The following is an 11,723-nucleotide window of genomic DNA, read 5'->3' as shown; positions in this document are numbered from 1 at the left end:
AGGGCATCGTCTTATCATGTCCGGTCGAGCTCCAATGCATCGCAAATTGGGAAATTACCGGCGAGTATGAGCATGAGATCGATCGGGGGATTCAAGAAGGCATCGAAAAAGGAAGCAAGCCGTCACACGAAGAATAAGATGAGCCACGAGGATTCGATTTGGAAGAAAACAATCATTTTAGGGGAGAAATGTCGGGTTCCAGACGATGAGGAGGCGGCGGTTGTTTACGATGAAAAGGGAAGGCGTATTCCTACCTTTCATCGGAAGCAATCTACGGGGTTACAAATATCTCGACAAGATTCAACCCTCTGATCCAAAGAATTTTTTGTCGTTTTAGGGTTATTTGTTGCGGTTTATGATATAATGAGGATTCGAATCGTTGGATTTTGCGTTTTGGTGATCTCTAGTTTCAATTGTGTAGTATTTTACCTTAAAAGTATTTGGAGGTCTCAGATTCAAATCCTTTTATGATCACAAAATTTCAAATGCGATGACTCTAGTCAATTTTTTTTAAAACAGAGAAGTAAAACACAATAAAGCAAGTGGTTGTCTTGAATGAAGTGACAGGTTTTCTATAATTTTTTTAAAACAGAGAAGTAAAACATAAATTTTCTAAAAAGAATTACATGATCTTTAACGGATTTTTTATTTTTGAGATTCTAACATAAATTATATTATTATAGTATTCTCTAATTTATTATCTCAATATATTTTTCTTTTAAAAAACTTTTTATAGGAAATAATAATTCAATTTAATTGGTGAAATTGAATAAAATAATCATTTCTCTTTCTTCATCCTTCGTATTTAGAGTTTTCTCCATGATTCTCTATTTTAGAGAGCAAGATAGTAAAGTTGTTGGAGTATTTTAGAGAACAAAAACTCAATTTTAAAGAAACTATTGGAGATACTCTTAGGGACCGTTTACCAAACGCTTATCTGAATAAGCGCTTGCCAAGTCACATTAACTTACCGGATGAATATGGTAAGAACCAAAAATCTTACCCGGTAAGAACCAAAAATCTTACCCGGTAAGAACAAGGCAAGGACAAAGAGCTTTATCCGGTAAGTGAGGACGATGACTCTTACCACGGTTAGCGCTTACTAGGTAAATTGTTGCATACGATGTCGTTTTTATTAACTAAAATCTTACCTAGTAAGTAAGTGATAGTGTTGAATTTTACTGGTAAACGTTTTGGGGTAAGTGTTTAGTAAACGGCCCCTTAGTCCCGTAACAATTATTCGTTTTCGGTTGTCAAGAGATTGTGGTCAAAACCTTAGGAATGGCCTTTAAATGAAGGGTCATATTCAACTAGCTTAATTTGTTCACAAATGTCTGTAATAAATAGTAATAAGTAGAATTAGTAGCAACTGGATTGTGGATCCTCAATACTGGAGAGCTTATAACCTTATTCGCATAAGATCAATGATTTGTGCTTGAAACAGTCATCAAACACTTTTAAGGCTAAAATATATACTTAAAATGTGCATCTTGAAGGCATGTATCTTCCATTTATTTGTTCTATTATCTTTTATCTCACGTATAGGTTCTTTTATAGATGTACTGCAATCATCACTTTGTATAACAGTTTACTGGTCAAAGTAACATAGGATTTCAAGTTTGAAACGTCTCACAAGGATTGATGTGGATAGTTTCTTAGAGAAATTTGTGATAGGATTTAAGTGAAGGACCAACGGTGGAATATGTGCATTTTACATTCCTCTAAATTATGGATTTTGTGATATCCTGGAATTTATATGATATTAATAAGCAAGTAAATTGTTGGTTCAGTTGGAAACCTTATATAAGCAAAAGGACTAGTTATGTCAATAAGCAAAATCCCATAAAATCGTCTAGGGAAGCAAAGAAAGAACACGAGAGTTAGGTTGATATCGTTGGAGTTTCAAGCATCAATCTTTAGGTTTTAAGTCGGATTCATGTTGGAAGTTTTGATCGTGATTCAAAGGATTTTATATTCGTTGAAGGCATATAAGGAATATATCATTGGTTAATGTACAGATCTCTTATTTTTCTCCTTCATTGTGTTTACTTGATCCATCGTATATGTGAGATTTTTGTATGGTCGGTATTTTTATTCAGGAGGCTTACAGATTGCCCTAGCATACTTGGTTTGTTTGTAGGGTGGACGGCAGTATACTGCCCAACATCACATCTCACATGATTTAGTACAGTTGGATGTGCATGTCGAATGTACATGCCTGTGTGGCTTATGTCTAACACTTGTTGTATCTCTAGGTGTGCCAAGAAACGCAAGCATATGCAATTATTTGTTTGAGCTTGATATACAATCCCAATTTATGATTTTGATTTTAGCTTCTCAGATTCGTTTGGTATGTAGTGATCAATTTTTGTTCTGATTTGACGATTTTGATCTTTAACAAGATCTACTGTTGTGATATAATGAATTTGGATATATTCACTTTGGTTATCGCTCTTTTGCTTTTGGGTCTAACTTCTTTTAGCTTGGTCTATGAGTATTTCAATAGTTGGATGTAGTATGTGTTAGAAATTTGAGCTTCGTATTAAAAGTATGTTCCTTGTCCAAATTTTGGATTTTTGTTACATTCACATTTGGTTCTTTGTTTTGTTATCTTTGTATCTGCATACTGAGGGTTTGGCTCAACTGCATTTCTTTCTTGCGACATGTATTCAAGGGGAAACTAAGAAGTATGGGATTCAGAATATCATCCTATCTAAGAGGTTCGTTCTTGGCGATTGTAGGCTTTATTAATGTAACGAAGCTAAAAAGTGAGATATCGTTCATGGTTGTTGTCATATTTGAAAATGTTTATTTTAAATATGGTTTAAGAGCGCTATGTATGTTGATGTTGGTAGTTTGTTTTAAGTTCGAACATAACCTCTTTTATGTCTCGGGAAGGGGGTGTTATAGATTTGGTCCTTGAGGTCTGGCATTTTGTTATGGAACTGGTCCTTTATCTTCATTTATTGCAAAAGAACCATCCACCTATACAATTTGTCTTGAATTTGGTCTCGACCGTCCGTTATCTCCGTTAAGTACAAGGACAAAATGGTCAATTAACCATTTTTGTTTATTTTATGATTATTTATTTTTGACTAAACTACAAATTTGGTCCCTATGGTTTGTTGTAAGAGGAGGGAGGCAGAAAGGGGGAAGATGGGAGATGAAGGTAGAGGAGATTGGTGATAAGGCTGCAATAAAGGAGTATTTGAGGGGAATAAGAAGTAGACGAAGGGGAGGCGGAGAGGGTCACCGACGATAGGAGAGCGGAGATAGAAGACAGTGAGGTTGGGACTGAGAAAAAAGGTTTCGAGGGGTGGCTTCTGTCTAAACCTAGGTCACTGAGAAGAGAGACTAGCGTCGGAGAAGCAGGCCAACGCCAAAAAAGAACGCTAGAGTCAAAAAAGAGAGGCTAGAGTCTTGAAGCTTTCAGGGTTGAGTTCTGTGTATGAGTGTGTTTGTCTCTACACACACACACACATATATATATATATATATATATATGAGTAAATTACATTTTCGGTCCCTATAACTTACATATTTTATTATTTAAAAAATCAAAATTTTTTGTCTATTAATAAAAAATGAATTACTTTCAATAGCTATCAGAACCATCTTCCGTATTTTGGAATAACAATTGTATTTAAATTTTAGTAATACCCAATCTTGGCCTAGATTTAATGTAAAGTTCAGTTTGCTATTCTATTGATGTTAAATCTAAATTTGTTGTTTGAGACAATTAAATATTGATATATAAAAAAGAGTTTACCTTTTAATTAATGTTTTACCGAAAATTTTACATTAATTCAAATAACACAAATTGAAAACACACGTAAATTATACTAATTCTCCGAATTAGTATACTCATTCCACAAATGATCAATTTATTCATTTCGAAGTTCAAAGTGAGTGTCTTTATCCTTGATATTTTTATCTTGAGCAAGAAACTGTTCAAATCCAACATTTTATTGTTTACCATCTCAATTCCCATATCTGGCACTTCACATCGTTCTTCGATTGGTGCATTAATATCACGTTCATCTTCTATGATCATATTATGTATAATGATGCACGAAGTCATTATATCATGCAATATTTCCTTATTCTATAACCGTGCAAGTCATGCTATCAATGCAAATCTTGATTGCAATGCGTCAAATGCACGTTTCGTGTCTTTTCTACATGATTCTTGTCTCATTGCAAAATATTTTTTTAGCGCCACGTGGATCATGAACAGATTAAACGAGAGTGATCCATTTTGGATATATACCATCAGCTAAATAATAATCCATATTATACGATTTTCCTTTGACAATCATAATTAGCATGAGGAGCATTACATGCTACAAAATTTGCAAAAATATGAGAGGACTCCAGTACATTAATGTCATTATTGGACTCTGGTAAACCAAAAAAAATGTATGTCATATACAAAGATCATAGTCAACTACATCTTTCAAAATAACACTTAGAGATCTACTACGACCGAAATATTGTCATCCCCAACCTGTTGGAAAATTCTTCCATTTCCAATGCATACAATCTAGATTACCTAATATTATTGGAAAATCTCGTCGTTCTCCACTTTGAAGTAGTCGTGTCACATCATTATCATCGGGTGTTTGTAGATAGCGGTCTCCCAACACCTTCATAATAGCATGCAAAATCATCTAAAAGCTTCTAAAACTGTGGATTCGTCTATCTTAATGTACTCATCTGTAGACTCTGTAGAAACATCATATGCCAACATTCAAAAAACGGTAGTTACTTTTTGAAAAACAGACAATCCAAGTATGCTGCATTCATCCATTTGTTGGATAAAGTAGTTGTCATGACTTTGGATAACATCCAAAATACAACCAAAAAAAAAAAAAAAAGTAGTTGTCATGACTTTGGAGTGAAGTGAATTTTTTGTATATAAATAGGGGTGATTCAGTAAGCCAAATCACACACATATCATCTTTAGCTTAGTTTTCTATCGACATATTATTTCATAAAAATGTCTCCATCAGTCCGAAGTTCATCCTACAAAGATAACGAAGATATACATTTATGTCATTGTTATCTTGATGTATCTCAAAATCCAATAATAGGTAGAAACCAATCAAAAGAAAAGTTTTGGGCAAGAATAGAAACTCACTATCATGCGATTGAGTCGTTCGCAACCAATCATCGACCAAGAAGATCATTGGAAACGAGAATGTTTTGCATTCAGAAAGCTACCAAAAAATTACGATGGTGTATCAATCAAGTTCGAAATGGGAATCCAAGTGGTGCTTCTGAACAAGATATCGTAAGTATTTATCATTCTAGTTGTTAATTGTTTTGTTAATTTAAATACAACATGTATTTTTCATAGATGAACGAAGCGAAGGAGATGTTAAAACTAGACGCATCCTACAAAAAGGGTTTTAAGTTTGATCATGTCTGGCACCTAATGAAAGATTGTGAGAATTTATCAAATGTCAGTGCAACACCTCAATATCAACGCCAAAGTCCTTATCAATCACCTTCTCCTGGTCCTGGTTCATCGTCAGGGACAGATAGTGGTTTACCTTTGTTGAATCTTAACGACGAAGAAGGTATTACTTTAACTCAAAGACCAATTGGTGTAAAAAAAGCAAAACCCAAGCTCCAATATGATAATAAGCTAGAGATTCTAGTCAAGCTTAGTAAAAAAATGAGCAAAGCTATAAACAAAAACAGTGAAGCTATCATGAAAAGTAATGAAGTTCAAGCTGAGAGAAATGCAATAGATACAAGGTTGGCAGATGACAAAATTCTGTTCACTGATTTAAATTCTATCTCTGATTCTGTGTTTTCTGAGTTTATAAAAAATGAAAAAATCCGAATAATGAGAAAGAGAACAGAAGAACATCAAGTTGATACATATGGATAAGGACCAGAATACCAAGCATCTCAATATCGAGCATCTGAAGAAGGAATTTAAGACGAAGCCGAAGGATCTTGAAATGTGATATAAAACTTTAGTCACTATATAACTAGCTTAAACCAATAGACACTTTAATTTATGTCATGGTTTTTAGATTTTCCATTATGAAACCACCCTTATCTGGTATTATGTATGTTTCATTCTGTTATGAATTTGTATTTTATTACTTTTACGTTAATGTCAAATTTTCTTTGTCTTATTTTCAGTTTTAATTTTTAATTACATATATGTATATACATAATTACATATATATATATATATTAATTAACATGATGAATATTAAAAAAAAAACAAATATTTGTCATATATATATATATATATATATGGGGTAAGTTATATATAATTAAATAAAATAGGATATATTTAAAAAAAATAAACATATTTGCTAAATATTTAATGGAGATAGTGGTTTTGGTTTTGCCGTCCTCAATTCCACACGGCACATATGCCTATGCCGTTCACAAACTTCTTAAAATTGCCGAAAGCCGGCGGTTGGAGGTGTTCCCTACCCTAACATATTTCTTTTATTTTTAGTTCTTTGTTAGAGTTTTTAATTTAAATTGTTTGTATGATATATATAGGAAAGGGTTTAAACGATAACACCTTCATTTTACGAGAATGTGAAAACACTCTTTTACTATAGACAATCACATGTAATACTATTATTCCAATATTTCATCACATATGATACATATGTGATATTAAATCAGAGACGCGGGCGATTTTCGATGCAAAGCCAAGTCGTCCTTACAGGCTTACACCACTAAGCCCCCTTACATGCATTATCACATGTGATAAGAGTGTTGTTGATATGATACCATAATCCATCAAGACTATCACATGTGATGTTAAATCATAGATACAGACAATCTTTGGCGCGAGCTAAGTCGTAGAACACGTCGTCCGCATATCACATGGTCATCTCACGCGTATTATCACATGTGATAAGGGTGTTCTTGCGTTCTCGCGTTCTCGTAAAATGAAAGTGTTCTCGTTTGAACCTCCACCTTATATATATATATATATATATATATATATATATATATATATATATATATATATATATATATATATATATATATATATATATAGGGTTGGGTTCACGTGAGACCCGTAAGACCAATTTATGTTCATTGATCAATTTTATAAGTTAATGATCTAATAATTTAAAGTTGCACGGTGTCAATTTTATGATTATTAAGAAGTCTCATGTCAATTTTGTGATTATGAATGTTCAGATTGTAGATTTAATCTAAGGATTGAGAATTGGTTTTACGGGGCTCACAAAAAACTCTTGGTTTCACATGATTCCAAGTCTATCTATCTATCTATATATATATATATATATATATATATATAAGTAAATATTTTAGTTCATATGTGTTGTAATGATTATTCATTTATTTGTACGTCAAAACTTTATAAAAGCATCTTCAATATAGGTTGTTATAAACAAAAAAACCTATGATTCAAAAGAAAATAAAAAACAAATTAAATTAAATTTGAATATTTCAAAAAGTCTAATATTTCGCAAAACAAAATCAAAATATCGAAAATTAGAAGATGCGCGAAAGCCAAGAAATGTAATCTAAAAATTGTTGTATGGGTATATTTGTAATCTCATTTCATGAAATGGACAATAAGACACCCAATTGAGAATCAGATTCCATTTTTTTACTTTACAATTACATCTATAAGATTATAAAATGCATAAAATAGCAATCTACTTTCATAAATTTCTTTATCATAGTTAGGGGTGCTCACGGTTCGGGTTGATCGGGTTGGAGCCGTTTTAACAACCCAACCCAATGTTAGCGGTTTGAACATTTTCAACCCAACCCAACCCAACCCAACCCAACCCAACCCGTTCGGGTTGTTCGGGTTGATCGGGTTGTGTTTAAACAATGTAAAATCACATAAAAATAAAGAAAACTTTCCTTTGAAATACGACCGACCATTCAAGATAATATGCAAGTTCATCAAATATTTAGATATTACAATAAAAATGTTTAAACCAAATGATAATACAACAATCAACAATAATAGTTTTAGACGTTTTCAACCCCGATGCTTTCGCTTTTTTGACGTTGAGGTTGGTCATGTCATGATTGTCATCTACAATTCAAAGCTATAGTTAAGGTCTGGTTCATCGGGTTGTCGGGTTGGTCTGGTTTTTTTGGGCCTGACCCGATTGCAACCCAATAAGGTCGGGTTGGCTAATTTTTTTATCGATCATGCATCGGGTTACCTCGGGTTGGGGTTTTTTTTTTAAATTCGGGTTGGATTGGTCGGGTTCATCGGGTTTTTGAGCACCCCTAATTATAGTATTGTATTTTTATTTTTTCTTATTATAGCAATGTCATTTCAAACTATTTTTTATTAGAACATTGTACTTTGAAAAATTTACTCATTATAGCATTGAGTAGCCTTTTGATTTAAATTTACCCATTATACCAGGTTTTCATGCCACCTCATTGTCCATGTAGGTTGTCCACATATAATATAGTGATGTGAATTTTTTACTACATCATTGTACTTTCAAAATTATTTTATCATAGCATCTACTAGTTCTTATTAAACACTGTATTTTTAATTTTAATATTTAGATATTTTACATGTTATTTAATAAATATATTAAATGAGTTAAAATAATTTTAAATTATTCATTAATATACCAATATCAATAAAACTAGTAGAACACAACTTATCTCACTAATTTTTTTAAAATAAGTGTTTTTTGAAAAAAGAAAATAAGAATTATTCCTTTTTACCAAAAAACATTATCTTTTAAAAAATATATTATATTTGTTCAAAAAAATTTACTTGACGTATAAATATATTAAATTAATTAGATTTTTTTTGAATTATTTATTAATATAACAATATTAAAAAATTATAGATCACAATTTATTTTGTTAATATTTTAAAGAGAACTTTAAAAGATATGTATTTATTTGAACCATATTAAATAAGAAGCGTTACATTTTTTACAAATAAAATATATCTCGAAAATAATGTTTTATATTTATTTAAGAAATATTTTACTCTAAAATATTTAATTTGTATGCAACTTAATAAGAAAAAGTCAAAAAATTATATGTTTTTTAAATCATAACAATGAAAAACGAAAATGACTAATAATAATTTGAAATAGATTTTTATTTTTATTTAAGTTAAGTCATCAAAATGATGTGTCATCCACATCATTTCATTAAAGCCACAAACAAAAAAAATCAAGGCGTTAACCGGTTTAAAAGGTAACAGGTTAGCCATTCCTATTATGGGTAGATTTTGGTAAGTACGATGTCTTAATAAAAAATAATTTGGAAATACATTGTTGTAATAAAGAAAAACAAAAGTAGAATGCTATAATAAGAAAAATTTATGAAAGTAGGTTGTTATTTCATGAATTTAACCCTATTATATTTTGGACAAAAAAGTTAATTATCGACAACTCTATTGGATCCCATAGGGAACCCGTATTTAAAGACAGTAATATGAAGGGACATTTTTTGGCTCACTTAGCGACTGAGGCAAGTGTCACGAGGTCAAACTCGAAACCTATATTGTATTTGAACAAACTCACCCAATGCCTTTGTCGACTGACCTACATGACAGAGGCAATATCAGTATTTCTTTTTATTTTAATTATGTTAAGCTAGTGGATGTTGATGATCAATTTGGTTAAAATAACTTTATTCAATATTCCATATTTAAGGCAGTAGCTTGATCTAATAACATTCAAATCAATTTATATAATTAAAATAGACATTATTGATAACCCATAACTTAAAGTTTATATAAAGCTCACAAATCTGATATCTTTTTGATATATAACAAGCTGTCACAAAACGGCTGTGCCCCGGTCGGCAAATAACTGAAATGTTATTATCCTAAACTGGAAGATTAGAGTTTGAGTTTCTTTTGAGATGTTATTTTTATTTACGAGTCTCGTTCCAATAAACTAAAAAAATGAATCTGACACGGTCATCTAGCAAAACATAGAGAAGGAATCATTCTTACCTACCCGTTAATTAATTAACTAAGATCTATTTTGAAATAAATTAAAATATATTTGTTTTAACTAGAAAGGTATTCGTGCAATGCATCGAGACACATTTCAATTTCAATGTTTCATTTTATTGTTTATCCATGTCGATATAAATACGATTTTATGTGGTTTTGATAAAGCGATAATGTTTTTATTTTTGAATAAAATATAAATTTGAAAATATCATATAAAATTTGTGAAAAATATATCAATATTAGTATCAAATTAACTATTTAAAAGTTCTTGTTTGTATATTTTTTTTAATTCAAGTTTTTTTATTATAATTTAATTTAACTTAATTTAGGTTTAAAAATATTTTTTTATAAAGATAATAATTAAGTATTCTGTTAGAACTCAATAATTATCTTAATTATATTTTAGATTTTTTTATATTTTAAAATGAGATGTTTATTCTTTATTTGATTATGTTTATCCGCAGTTAGTTACATGAATTCAAACATAGAGCGTTAATAAGTTGTATTTATGCACAATTTACTTGTAATCTTGAATTTTTAAGAAATATGCATAAATAAACAGTACTTCATGCATAAAAAATGATTTTTAAGAGTTTTTGTCAAATGCTTTATAATATAGTATAAATAAATTAACCAAATGACTAGTTGTGTACTTGTGCAATGCGGCGGGAGTCGTGAATTTTAACGATTTTGAAGCTTCACTGGTTTTATTATAAAGATTTAACGACGATATAAGTTACACTTGGTCTTTACATATTAATACAGTTTGAATACATAAGAGTTATGGTTCCGATTACAATCTATCAATGAAAAAAATTGTGTGACAGTTTAAAATCCAACATATTTAAATGACTCCACAAATGTGTTCGATTTACACCAAAAACAAAGAATCAAAAGATCAAGAGCGAAACCGAGAGTTCTAGAACAATTGAATGAGAGAACTTTTAATAACCCATGGTGAATATCAATTTGAATGTGCATAGAGGTAAGAGAGGGTGAAAAGTATCAAAAGTATCAAAAGTATCCTGGCAACGTGAAAAGAAAATGTAATAATGTGCATTAGTAACTTGTACTATATGTTATTTTAATTATAGATTAAGAGATTTTAAGACTAAATACATAAAATAGTAGTACTTAATGCATCATAAGTTATTTTTAAGACTTTATGTATAAATATATAGTACTTTGTGCATTAAAAATTATTTTTAAGACTTTTGATAAATCTGATTTATAAGATAATATGGATAAATGGTTTATCATTAATATATAAAAAGATTTAAAAAAGATGGAAGTTTAGTTAATGAACATTAAATGTGTTGCTTAGAACATACTCTCGTGGATTGGAAGGTGTGGTCAACGCAGATTTATTCCATTTTCTCTTAAACACAATTAATGTTCTTTTCACTCTGTCTCTTTGTCAGATATATTTTAATGTCTTTTTTTTTTCTCAATATTTAATACATTTATAATTTATTATTAAAAATCATAATTAATTCATTTATTTTATAACACTAACATCTTGTTTAAATGTTAATATATTTTAGGGAAAAGTACAATAAAAACCAATGGACTTTCTTGTTTGGAATGATTAAGTCTTTAGACTTTTTTTTTGGAACAAATAAGTCCTTGGACATTTCAAAACATGTTAAATAAGTCATTGGACAATTTTTTCGAACAAATAAGTCATTGGACATTCCAAAATATGTTAAATAAGTCCTTGGACAATTTTTGGAACAAATAAGTC

The 11,723-nt window shown here is 30.4% G+C and overlaps 1 protein-coding gene across 1 annotated transcript; it reads left to right on the top strand.

Moving 5' to 3' along the window:
• The first annotated feature begins 5,359 nt into the window (after positions 1-5,359).
• Positions 5,360-5,899, top strand: LOC112521767. The gene has a single exon (XM_025130762.1). It carries the CDS (start codon positions 5,360-5,362, stop codon positions 5,897-5,899), a length of 540 nt encoding a protein of 179 aa, XP_024986530.1.
• The last annotated feature ends 5,824 nt before the right edge of the window (positions 5,900-11,723 follow it).

Source organism: Cynara cardunculus, assembly GCF_001531365.2.
Source record: "Cynara cardunculus var. scolymus isolate 2C chromosome LG 11, CcrdV1, whole genome shotgun sequence".
NCBI lineage: Eukaryota > Viridiplantae > Streptophyta > Magnoliopsida > Asterales > Asteraceae > Cynara > Cynara cardunculus.
This window is presented reverse-complemented; position numbering and strand designations above follow the sequence as displayed.

Excerpts from the sequence above, each read along its gene's own strand:
- LOC112521767 (XM_025130762.1), top strand. The coding sequence starts at position 5,360 with ATGAACGAAGCGAAGGAGATGTTAAAACTAGACGCATCCTACAAAAAG.